At 40.8% G+C, this 13,224-nt stretch overlaps 1 protein-coding gene across 2 annotated transcripts in view; it reads left to right on the forward strand.

Moving 5' to 3' along the window:
• Nucleotides 1–1,020: 1,020 nt before the first annotated feature.
• Nucleotides 1,021–13,224, forward strand: part of LOC118936318 (cytochrome P450 2K1) — an 18,805-nt gene continuing 6,601 nt past the window's right edge. For both annotated transcript variants that reach the window (XR_016486063.1, XM_036939123.2), the window contains exons 1-5: nucleotides 1,021–1,285; nucleotides 7,597–7,759; nucleotides 7,920–8,069; nucleotides 8,172–8,332; nucleotides 8,503–8,682. Coding sequence is in view for 1 of the 2 variants with exons in the window: in XM_036939123.2 (XP_036795018.2) it covers nucleotides 1,082–1,285; nucleotides 7,597–7,759; nucleotides 7,920–8,069; nucleotides 8,172–8,332; nucleotides 8,503–8,682 (858 nt within the window). In the remaining variant the exon portion in view is untranslated. The remainder of the gene's footprint in view (nucleotides 1,286–7,596; nucleotides 7,760–7,919; nucleotides 8,070–8,171; nucleotides 8,333–8,502; nucleotides 8,683–13,224) is intronic.

Here is a 13,224-nt window from a genome sequence, read left to right on the forward strand (position 1 = left end):
ATATACATGACTAACTAGCAAGCATACTTATTTCTTAGTTTTAGCTAGCAAATATGGTTAACACTAACTAACCAGAAGCTTGCTCCAGCAAGAGTGTAAGTTATGCTGCCTACTTTCCCTCCATGAGTGGTACCAGTTATGAAAATACACTTGAAACAAAGAAAGACTGCATTTACACAGAATTTTGACCAATCATATCAGCTCTTTGGGCAAAATACCAGAATTGGGATGCCTGTGTAAACGCAGCCAAAAAGTCTCAAAAAGTTGTTTACAAACGGTTCGCTACCTAGCTGAGAAAATCCAACTTATTGCACCTTTAAGCTTTCTTGTCCTATTCAAACAGGCCAACCAAAGGTACATAACACTAACAATGTCAGTTATTTATAACAGTTAGATGACTGACTTCTCTAAGCTTGGATACACCCCTAAGATAAATAAGACGTAGACTTCTGATTAGCCTTGGTTAGCAGTGAGTCAGACTGCTCCATATAAATTGCAAATCAATGAGTATACTTGACATCGGCAGCTTTTTTTTCTAGTTGGAGTCTGGATATTCAATTCCAACGAATTCCAAATCCAAAATTCCTGGAGTCGTGCACCAAAAATCCACTCAGAATGTTTGTATAGAATATACCTCGGCACAACACTGTGATCTATCAATCCACTGGGCACACACACTGGTTGAATCAACGTTGTTTCAACGTCATTTATATTTCACACCCCACTAAAGTGTCAAATGTGAAAGACCCCCAAAATGTGTGCATTTGTGAAAAAAGGTTGGAAATATGTATCTAATAGTTGCTAAATGACATTCAAAAGATGGTGGTTAACAGTCAAACCTCAAAGGTCTGTAAATGTTTATTTTTACACTTGCCTTCTTGTATCTAGTGTTGATCAAGGTCTAATAAACTATGGGAAATCCTCATAGGACCTTCGCATAGATAAGAGCACATTTTTTTCAGAATGTTTAGCCCCTCCCCTGAGGCTGTTCCATGCTCTATAAAAGGTGAGCCTCCATTGGCAGGCAGATCAATGAGCAGGAAGTTGTCACTATTTTTAGCCCTGTTAGAGCTGTTTGAAGATGTCTCTTTTAGAATGTCTTCTCCAGACATCGAGCACAGTGACACTGCTGGGGGCTCTGCTGTTTCTGCTGGCCCTTTACCGCCTCTCCTCTGGTTCCAACTCTGAGGAACAGGGGAAGCAGCCTCCAGGACCCAGGCCTCTGCCCCTGCTAGGTAACATGCTCCAGCTGGATCTCAAGAGGCCCTATCGCAGCCTCTGTGAGGTGAGAGGAAGTCCTGAGATTAAACTATGTTGTGGTTGTTGATATGATCTGTGACATTGTTTTATCTGGCTAAATATTTTCAAAATGTTGGTATTTTAGCAGGTATAAAACCTCCAGTTAGTTTCAATAGGCATGTATTGTCAAAGCAATATGTTGAGTACATGGTGTTTCAACCAGTTAGCAATAGCTTTTGTCAACACAGGAGCCCTCTAAAATGTTTTTATTTTGATGTGGCCCTACTTTCCACACTCGCTCTGAGTTCATGAATGTTTTCAGAGAATGTTCCTCCATTAATGTTCCATTTCAGTTTTTTAAATGCCAAGTGTTGTCAAATAATACAGGTGAAATGATGACCACTGTCCATTCACTCACATAATAGAGGCATTTGGCTTGAAAATCTGTATCTGTCATAAATGCTAAAAAGGGGTAAAAACACACAAAACAATCCTATCTTAATAGTTTTCTTGTCACAAACCAAACAACTCACCAAAATAGCCCACACATCCTTCAATCCAACTTCTATTGCAACAATATCACTCCTGAAGATATGTGTCAACATAGAATTATACTTTATTTGTTACAGAACTGCTTCCAACAACCTTTAGCTCAGGTTTTTATATTTACATTTCATGCATTGTTTACTTCACAGGGCGTTTCGTAACACCTGCATTGTTTAAAGTCACACACTGATCTCCACAGTCTGTTTGGTTAATTTATTTTGAATAACTTCTAGATGCTTTGAACAATGTTCAAACAATAAAGCTTACACCCCACTACTGTTTTAGGTTAACAGATGAGGGATGGGGCTGGAGAAATATAACCCCTCTGAAATTATAGACAAACCTATGGATGCAATGACTGACCATCCATACTAATACATTGTAGTTTTAATCATGTTTAGAGGCTACATGTATTTATTTTTATGTTTAACAATCTCATACTTTGGGTTCTGATGGGGTATGACAGTTGAGCTAAGCTCACAAGGTATTTCTAGTTATATTCTTCAAGAATCAATAGCTATAATTAGTAATTTAAAAGTGGATGTACCAATGGCAGAATGACCCTTTTAAACTGGTTTACTCTTTAGAACTCAGCGTTTGTTTGTTTGTAAACAATGTGATTCTAAACAAACACTGTATAGCTTCACAACATTGTTAAGGGCTAGATTGAATCCAATCGCATTTGTCCACTATGCACGTTTTAAAGGCAATGTTCCCGCATTCTCAGAGATCACGTTCACGGTAAAAGCTGCATATGTCGGCTCAATTGGATATTACCTTTACATTCTGCATTGTCCAAATCAGCAATCGGATTGAATCCTGGCCTAAAAAGATCCTTTCACGGATGGTCAGTCCTTGCATCCATAGCGCCATCTGTGAATTTGAGTGGTTGCATTTCTCCAGCCCCATTCCTCAGCTGTTTACCAAATTAAGTGATGGGATGGATGTTTTGATGTTTGAATTATAGACTGCAGCTTTAAGATTGGTGTAAAACTCAGGAAAACATTGACAGACAGCTCGTGGAAACACCCTTGTGGTCATTGCCTGGTAAGGTAAACAATGGGCCACATGTCATTATGAGCCTAAATAGTACACTCCCAGTCAGTGTTACACAGAACCCAAACCGGCTGTGCGTGTGCTCCATCGTGCATAAATGTATTTTGTCCCCCCACACCAAACGCCATCATGACATGCAGGTTAAAATATCAAAACAAACTCTGAACAAATTATATTAATTTGGGGACAAGTCGAAATCATTAAACTATTTTAAGGCAATTTAGCTAGTTCGCTTGCACTTGCTAGCCAATTTGTCCTATTTAGCTAGCTTGCTGTTGCTAGCTAATTTGTCCTGGGATATAAACATTGAGTTGTGCATTTCAGGTAAAATAACAAGGTTCTACTCCTACAATTATTCCACATATAAAACGGTCAACCGAATCGATTCTAGTCATCTCTCTTCCAGGCTTTTTCACCTCTTGACTTTATATTGCGATTGGCAACTTTCACAAATTAGGTGCATTACCGCCACTGACCTCGTTCGTCTTACAGTCACCGAGGAGATGGCACTTGGGTACCCGCGTGGGTATAACCAATGAGGAGATGGCACTTGGGTACCTGCTTCTATAAACCAATGAGGAGATGGGAGAGGCAGGACTTGCAGCGCGATCTGCATCAGAAATATAACTAATTTCTATTTTAGCCCTTGGCAACGCAGGCACTCGTTGGAGCACGTGAGCGCAATAATTGAATAACATAGATTTCTACATTTATTTTGCAATACTCAAGCATGCGACTACAACATGTCTTTTTATTCATTTATTTAACTAGGCAAGTCAGTTAAGAACCTATAGGACTATGCTAAAACGTCAAGTGTCGCTGTCATCATTCTTGCTGCTTCCAGTTCAGTAGCAGTACCTTTCGAGATCTCAACTAAACAGAGTAGACTATAGCCTATGTATACGTGGTCGAGAGAAGCACAGGGTAGTTATCTTTCCAATTTAATATATTTCCTAAATAGGCCTATGATTAGGCTATAGTTTACTACATTGCCTAGAAATAGGGCTAAATATTGATCACCCATATTTCTGTCTGAAAATCTTCTCACTCCTAAAAGGTAGGCTATAAAAATAGCTCAAGAGAAAGTGCACGTTTCTCCAACTCTGCTCTCTTTAAACTACATCTAGCATATTTCCTGATATTGCCCAGTAATAGAAAGGGCCATGTGAGAATCTCAGCTAATTTATCCCATGTCTTAAGTTATTTTTGCGCATTTGATATTGCCTATAGGGCGCAAAATAGCTGGGACCATGGCTGGCTAATGAGCTGCTTCACATAAGCCTAAATAACATTGTGGGACTTCGGTTAGGTTTGGGACCAGTTATTGCGGTAGCGGGTGGAAGAGCGGGAGCAGGATTTAGAAATCAGTCCTGCGCAGACCTCTACTGTGCACCATGACAGTGAAGCCTGTAACTTTAGAGCTATTTATGACTTTGTCAGTGTGAAAAGTAGGGAACTAGCTAGGGAAACTGACAGATCTATACCGTTACATTGCCATACTGACTACTCCTAAATCCAGTCAGATGAACACTCCAAACAGCCTTCCCGACAACTATGAGGCGTCCGCATGGCCCTAAAGCACACAGTTGCCCCAATTTGATCACATTCCAATGATAAAACTGGGGGGAACAAAAATGCAATTTCAGATACGTCCCCCCACATTATGAAATTGTATTTTTGTTCCCCCCAGTTTTATAATTTAAATGTTATTTTAAAAAACGTGCCAAGTCCTTTAGGACCATGCGGATGCCTCAGTTGTCGGTAGGCTGTTTGGAGTGTTCATCTGACTGGATTTAGGACTGCACAAACACAACAGAGCGTGCTGACAGGCTGTGTGAAGGAAAAGCTCCCCCCCATCCCCAGTGAAAGTCCTGTGTATAGTACTTGTAATTTACCACTGACAAACATATTCTTCTATTCCATTGTGTGGGTTGTCCTACAGTTGATGTAGCTTGTGTCATTGGGGCTAATCATAATGGTGGGGAGGTATTATTATGATTATTTCACTTTCCATCTCCTTTTGTCTTTCCACTATCATCAAGCTGTAATGAGACATTTTAGAAAATTAAACATATATTCGGTCTGCATAGCTTCCCAGGCAACCACCGCATTAGGAATGCTGTGATACAAAAATCAGCTTTCCCAAGGCAAAGGGGATATGCTGTGAATTCTGCGAAGACAGACCCAACATACTGTAAGTCATAGTTAGGGCTATGGTCATGAAAGAGCCGGTGATTGTCAAGCAAATAACTGCCGGTCTCACGGTAATTAACCGTTAATTAACATAAGCACATTTACCATCTGCTGGCTTCCACACAGCCTACAAGCCACACATGCAGACCTTCGGAACATCCACATTTTAAAAAGTCTAATAAATTCATGTAATATAGCCTACACCATCACAATAAATCCATTATTTATTTTAGAAACATGATATGAAGAAAATGTAGTCTATTTCAGAAGAACAGAATAGCATACTCTGAGTTGTCCTTATGTTAGGCCCTGATCTGGCTGTGCCATATGGCTGTGGGCTCACTAAGTTCATTCAGCAGACAAGATTTGCTTGGAATTCCGTGGAAATATTTGATAGTATGAAGAATGAAATTTAACATAGCTGAAAAAAATAGAAAGGATATTTGCACACATGCGGCTATTCTGTGTTGAGCAGTTAAAGAAACAGGTCCTCCTACATGCTTCATTTAGAGTTATTTATGTAGCTTTGGTTGTCATACAAATGTTGGGCTAAGTGTTTTGATTTTTAATACATTCTAAGGCTGCATGATGCGACTAATATTAATTTGAAAAAAGCATGAAAGGCATGAGCTCTGCTTTGTTTTTTGCGCAGGCTGTACACACTTCATCAGTCTGTCATTCACAGTTTGACAAGCGATTGATAATGCCTCGAAGTTCCTTGCTGCATTCCCTTTGTGTACAACCTAAAAACAATATCCATGCCTTTTGCAGCCAGTGGCCGTCTTGCCTTTGTATTTCAACTTTGGTTACTTTCTTTGCTTTCTGGCCCACAGTGAAGGGGGGTACGGGGACTAAGGGGGAAATGGGTCGTGGTTATCTTTATATGCATTCCTTTTGGTGTTATACCTGTAACCCTCTGAAGAAAACAAATTAAACAAGTTGGTCACCACAACAAAAAATACATTTCAAGCTACGTAGACAGGCTCCTGGATCTCCTCTTCAACGAGGTCACACTTGATCCAGCGTCGTATGTGGGGAAGCTGTGTGAGCTGTCCATCCCAGGACCCCTGTCTGCCCAGTATGAGAGGCCTGACAAGTAGGAGGTCAAAGCTGGATTTGTCTCCCGCTTATATCTTGGGGGTGACTGTGGCCAAGTGGGTGACTGAAGCGGGGTACATGGTTCCCCCTCCTCTCCCGCTCCCCTCACCATCAAGCTCTGTAGTTTGTGGCATTTCCTAAAGCCTAAGTAATTCACTTTTACATGATATCAATATTGTTACTTTGTATAGTTTTATTTCAAGCATTCAGATGGAAGATGAGTGTTATACATTGTACGAATCAGTGTGATCCTGCACACTGTAGTGAGGCCGGATGCCTACAGTATATTAGGATTATGGCTCTAAGAATCTATATACAGTGCCTTGCGAAAGTATTCGGCCCCCTTGAACTTTGCGACCTTTTGCCACATTTCAGGCTTCAAACATAAAGATATAAAACTGTATTTTTTTGTGAAGAATCAACAACAAGTGGGACACAATCATGAAGTGGAACGACATTTATTGGATATTTCAAACTTTTTTAACAAATCAAAAACTGAAAAATTGGGCGTGCAATATTATTCAGCCTCCTTAAGTTAATACTTTGTAGCGCCACCTTTTGCTGCGATTACAGCTGTAAGTCGCTTGGGGTATGTCTCTATCAGTTTTGCACATCGAGAGACTGAAATGTTTTCCCATTCCTCATTGCAAAACAGCTCGAGCTCAGTGAGGTTGGATGGAGAGCATTTGTGAACAGCAGTTTTCAGTTCTTTCCACAGATTCTCGATTGGATTCAGGTCTGGACTTTGACTTGGCCATTCTAACACCTGGATATGTTTATTTGTCGTTCTGCCACTGAACAGGCAGTTAACCCACTGTTAGGCCGTCATTGAAAATAAGAGTTTGTTCTTAGCCTACCATTTAGGAGCACAATTTGCAGGCATAGACAAATAAATGGCTATTCAATACTAAAGACCCATTGAATGTTTTCCTCAATTGATAAAGCAACTTCGCTCGAATGTGCACTGCACACTCGATCGTATTGTCTTCATTATTTGATAAACAACGTTAAATTAACACTATGACATCCGGCATGCTGGTAAGTAGCTTGCAAGCTAAAAACCACAACGCATGGAAAGGGGTTAGTTATCAGTATCGTTCTGCTTGAGCTATTTTACAGTTTGTAAACAAAAGATATATGATGACAGATTTAAAGTGTAACATATTTAAACTGGTTAAGATTATAAGAGCCACCATTGGTGTTTTTAAAATGGTCGGTTTTACCTGAAATTGAATAAAGCCAGAAGTAATGCCTGCCTCATGAATCCAAGTGTTTGACAGGGGGGGAAGGGACCAGTAACTTTATCAGCTTTTCCAATGTACCAGCTACAGTACTTTTCATACTTGGGTCAAACTGCTATGAACTGGTTACATTGAAATATCTTCAAATTTGATGAAAAATATGATTGTCACTGTCCGGGACCTTTAATAAACCATGCATTTAGTCTTATTTTATGTTCTACAGCTATCCAAGAAATATGGGTCTGTTTTCACGGTTCATTTTGGACCCACAAAAGTGGTCATCCTGGCAGGATACAAGACGGTCAAGCAGGCGCTGGTCAACCATGCAGAGGAGTTTGGGGACAGGGGCATGCTTCCTGTGTTGTATGATTTCACCAATGGACATGGTAATGTAGTATATGAGAAACTTGTAATCCCGGTTAACTGTTGCATTCAACAATATTCTGTCAAGCAAGCATATTTGGAGCTATAAATATGTGACAAATATGTGATTTTCTCCTGTCATGATTAGTTCCTGACACCTGCACAATGTTACTTTTTAAATAGGTATTCTGTTTGGCAATGGAGACTCATGGAAAGAGATGAGGCGCTTTGCCCTGACAAACCTTAGAGACTTTGGGATGGGCAAGAAAGGGAGTGAGGAGAAAATCTCAGAGGAAATTCACTACCTGATTGAAGTGTTGGAAAAACATGAGGGTAAGAATTCGTAGGTCTGATTTTGAAAACCAAAAAAAAGGATTACATAAAAAAAATCCTTATGTTTTCTAATTGAATTTCTGATCTTGATCTTTTTAATAGGTAAAGCCTTTGACACAACCCAGCCATTGAGTTATGCTGTCGCCAACGTAATCTCCAACATTGTGTACGGCAGCAGGTTTGAATACTCTGACTCCAAGTTCCGAGCCACAGTGGATCGAGCCAATGAGAACCTACGAATTGCAGGCTCCGTTTCAGTTCAGGTACTGTACTATGTGCTCATGATGTTTACTTTGCCAATATTCTCAGAGTGAAAAACAAACTGGTCACACTTGACTAAACCAGGAAAATTTAAAAATTATTCAAATTTGTACTGGGCTACTGGAATAATAGAGAGTAATTCATGCTTAACTTTTTGTTTACGGGGAGATAGTTGTACAACATGTTCCCCTGGCTGGGCCCTTGGCTGAAAAGCAAGAAGCTTTTGTTGAAGAATATTGAGAACAACAAGAAGGAGATGAAGGAGCTGGTGCGGGGGCTGAAGGAGACTCTCAACCCTCAGATGTGTAGAGGCTTTGTGGACTCGTTCCTCGTCCGAAAGCAAACCCTGGAGGTATGAAATCTCACTACAGTTAAAAACAAGATAACTCATGTAAAATATATAGGTTCAGAACGTTTGTGAAACAGCACAGTTAGAAATATATGGCAAATATAAATCAAGCTGAATGGTCTTCAGAGATAGATGGGTGGGGTTGAGGGTAGCTGAAGGATACAAACAAACAAAAGATAACTATTGTATAATACATTGTGTCTGTAAAATGAAAGTGTGTATAAGCTGGAAGTAGAAGCCTAAGTCTTGTTGTCCATTAGTTTACTGCAATTAGGGGCGGGGTGGAAGGGTTAATGAAAAATAATAAAGGTAAATATATTTCAACTCTCTCTCTCAATTCAATTTCAATTCAAGGGCTTTATTGGCATGGGAAACATATGTTAACATTGCCAAAGCAAGTGAGGTAGATAAAACAAAAGTGAAAGAACAATAAAAATGTACAGTTAACATTACTCACAAAAGTTCCAAAAGAATAGAGACATTTAAAATGTCATTATGTGCAAGTAGTTAAAATACAAAAAAGGGAAAATAAATAAACATAAACACTGGTTGTATTTACTATGGTGTTTGTTCTTCACTGGTTGTCCTTTTCTTGTGGCAACAGGTCACAAATATTGCTGCTGTGATGGCACACTGTGGTATTTTGGGGGGCCAAATAAAACCATCCGCAGGACAAATTAGGGCACAGACTGCACGGGCTGCCAGATGGGGAAACCTTACATAGACTGACCAGGTAAATACAGCTGAAAGCGATGATCCCTAATTGATGTCACTTGTTAAATCCACTTCAGTCAATGTAGATGAAGGGGAGGAGACATGTTGTAGATGAAGGGGAGGAGACATGTTGTAGATGAAGGGGAGGAGACATGTTGTAGATGAAGGGGAGGAGACATGTTGTAGATGAAGGGGAGGAGACATGTTGTAGATGAAGGGGAGGAGACATGTTGTAGATGAAGGGGAGGAGACATGTTGTAGATGAAGGGGAGGAGACATGTTGTAGATGAAGGGGAGGAGACATGTTGTAGATGAAGGGGAGGAGACATGTTGTAGATGAAGGGGAGGAGACATGTTGTAGATGAAGGGGAGGAGACATGTTGTAGATGAAGGGGAGGAGACATGTTGTAGATGAAGGGGAGGAGACATGTTGTAGATGAAGGGGAGGAGACATGTTGTAGATGAAGGGGAGGAGACATGTTGTAGATGAAGGGGAGGAGACATGTTGTAGATGAAGGGGAGGAGACATGTTAAAGAAGGATTTTTAAGCTTTGAGACATGGCTTATACATGCATACATGCATACATGCATACATGCATACATGCATACATGCATACATGCATACATACATACAGTTAATTAGTTAGTTAGTTGAAGTCAGAAGTTTGCATACACTTTAGCCAAATACATTTAAACTCAGTTTTTCACAATTCCTGACATTTAAAAATTCCATGTCTTAGGTTAGTTAGGATCACCACTTTATTTTAAGAATGTGAAATGTCAGAATAATAGTAGAGAATTATTTATTTCAGCTTTTATTTATTGCATCACATTCCCAGTGGGCCAGAAGTTTACATACACTCAATTAGTATTTGGTAGCATTGCCTTTAAATTGTTCAACTTGGGTCAAACATTTTGGGTAGCCTACTAAGAGCTTCCCACAATAAGTTGGGTGAATTTTGGCCCATTCCTCCTGACCGAGCAGGTGTAACTGAGTCAGGTTGTAGGCCTCCTTGCTGGGACATGCTTTTTTTAGTTCTGCCCACAACTGTTCTATAGGAATGAGGTCAGGGCTTTGTGATGGCCACTGCAATTCATTGACTTTGTTGTCCTTAAGCCATTTTGCCACAACTTGGAAGTATGCTTGGGGTCATAGTCCATTTGGAAGACCCATTTGCGACCAAGTTTTAACTTCCTGACTGATGTCTTGAGATGTTGCTTCCATATATCCACATAATTTCCTTTCCTCATGCAGCCATCTATTTTGTGAAGTGCACCAGTCCCTCCTGCAGCAATGCACCCCCACAACATGATGCTGCCACCCCTGTGCTTCACGGTTGGGATGGTGTTCTCTGGCTTGCAAGCCTCGCCCTTTTTCCTCCAAACATAACGATGGTCATTATGGAAACACTGTTCTATTTTTGTTTCCTCAGACCAGAGGACGTTTTTCCAAAAAGTAAAATCTTTGTCCCCATGTGCAGTTGCAAACCGTAGTCTGGCTTTTTCAATGGCAGTTTCTGACCAGTGGCTTCTTCCTTGCTGAGCGGCCTTTCAGGTTAGGTCGATATAGGACTTGTTTTACTGTGGATATAGATACTTTTCTACCTGTTTCCTCCAGCATATTCACAAGGTCCTTTGCTGTTGTTCTGGGATTGATTTGCACGTTTCGCACCAAACTATGTTAATCTCGAGGAGACAGAATGTGTCTTCTTGAGCGGTATGATGGTTGCGTGGTCCCATGGTGTTTATACATGCGTTCTATTGTTTGTACAGATGAACGTGGTACCTTCAGGTGTTTGAAAATTGCTCCCTAGGATGAACCAGACTTGTGGAGGTCTACAATTTCTTTTGAGGTCTTGGCTGATTTTTCTTTTGATTTTCCCATGATGTCAAGCAAAGGTAGGCCTTGAAACACATCCACAGATACACCTCCAATTGACTTAAATAATGTCAATTAGCCTATCAAATCAAATGCCCTTCGTACATCAGCTGATATCTCAAAGTGCTGTACAGAAACCCAGCCTAAAACCCCAAACAGCAAGCAATGCAGGTGTAGAAGCATGTATCAATTCAGGTATCAGAAGCTTCTAACGCCATGACATAATTTTCTGGAATTTTCCAAGCTGTTTAAAGGCACAGTCAACTTAGTGTATGTTAACTTTTGACCCACTGGAATTGTGATACAGTGAAATAATCTGTCTGTAAATAATTTTTGGGAAAATGTCTTGTCATGCACAAAGTAGATGTCCTAACTGACTTGCCAAAACTATCGTTTGTTAACAGGACATTTGTGGAGTGATTGAAAAACAAGTTTTTTTTTTGTTGTTGAATTTTTACCCCTTTTTCTCCCCAATTTCGTGGTATCCAATTGTTGTAGTAGCTACTATCTTGTCTCATCGCTACAACTCCCGTACGGGCTCGGGAGAGATGAAGGTTGAAAGTCATGCGTCCTCCGATACACAACCCAACCAGCCGCACTGCTTCTTTACACGGCGCGCCTCCAACCCGGAAGCCAGCCGCACCAATGTGTCGGAGGATACACCGTGCACCTGGCAACCTTGGTTAGCGCGCACTGCGCCCGGCCCGCCACAGGAGTCGCTGGTGTGCGATGAGACAAGGACATCCCTACCGACCAAGCCCTCCCTAACCCGGACGACGCTAGGCCAATTGTGCATCGCCCCACGGACCTCCCGGTCGCGGCCGGTTACGACAGAGCATGGGCGCAAACCCAGGGACTCTGATGGCACAGCTGGCGCTGCAGTACAGCGCCCTTAACCACTGCGCCACCCGGGAGGCCACGAAAAACGAGTTTTAATGACTCCAACCTAAGTGTATGTAAACGACTTCATATATATTATACACACAGTGGGGCAAAAAAGTACTTAGTCAGCAACCAATTGTGCAAGTTCTCCCACTGTAATTTTCATCATAGGTACACTTCAACTATGACAGACAAAATGAGAAAGAAAATCCAGAAAATCACGTTGTTGGATTTTTAATTAATTTATTTGCAAATTATGGTGGAAAATAAGTATTTAGTCAATAACAAAAGTTTATCTCAATACTTTGTTATAAACCCTTTGTTGGCAATGACAGAGGTCAAACGTTTTCTGTAAGTCTTCACAAGGTTTTCACACACTGTTGCTGGTATTTTGAGTTCCACTGAGAAGTTCCACCTGTTGTCTATTCCATTTGCACAACAGCATGTGAAATGTATTGTCAATCAGTGTTGCTTCCTAAGTGGACAGTTTGATTTCACAGAAGTGTGATTGACTTGGAGTTACATTGTGTTGTTTAAGTGTTCCCTTTTATTTTTTTGAGCAGTGTATAATATAACCCACACACAGTGCATTGGGAAAGTATTCAGACCCCTTGACCTTTCCCACATGTTGTTACGTTCCAGCCTTATTCTAACATGGAATACATGCATATTTTTCTTCATCAATCTACACACAATAACCCATAATGACAAAGTGAAAACAGGTTTTAATGTCTCACAGTTGACGGTGCATGTCAGAGAAAAAACCAAGCCATGAGGTCAAAGGAGTTGTCCGTAGAACTTTGAGACAGGATTGTCGATGCACAGATCTGGGGAAGGGTACCAAAAAATTATCGAAGCATTGAAGGTCCCAAAGACAACGGTGGCCTCAATCATTCTTAAATGGAAGAATTTTGGAACTACCAGGACTTACTAGAGCTGGCTGCCCAGACAAACTGAGCAATCAGGGGAGAAGGGCCTTGGTCAGGAAGGTGACCAATGGTCATTCGGACAAAGCTCCAGAGTTTCTCTGTGGAGTTGGGAGAATTTTCCAGGACAACCATCTCTGCAGC

The sequence above is a fragment of the Oncorhynchus mykiss genome, chromosome 13 (genome assembly GCF_057628025.1).
Source record: "Oncorhynchus mykiss isolate SJ-2025 chromosome 13, ASM5762802v1, whole genome shotgun sequence".
Lineage (NCBI taxonomy): Eukaryota > Metazoa > Chordata > Actinopteri > Salmoniformes > Salmonidae > Oncorhynchus > Oncorhynchus mykiss.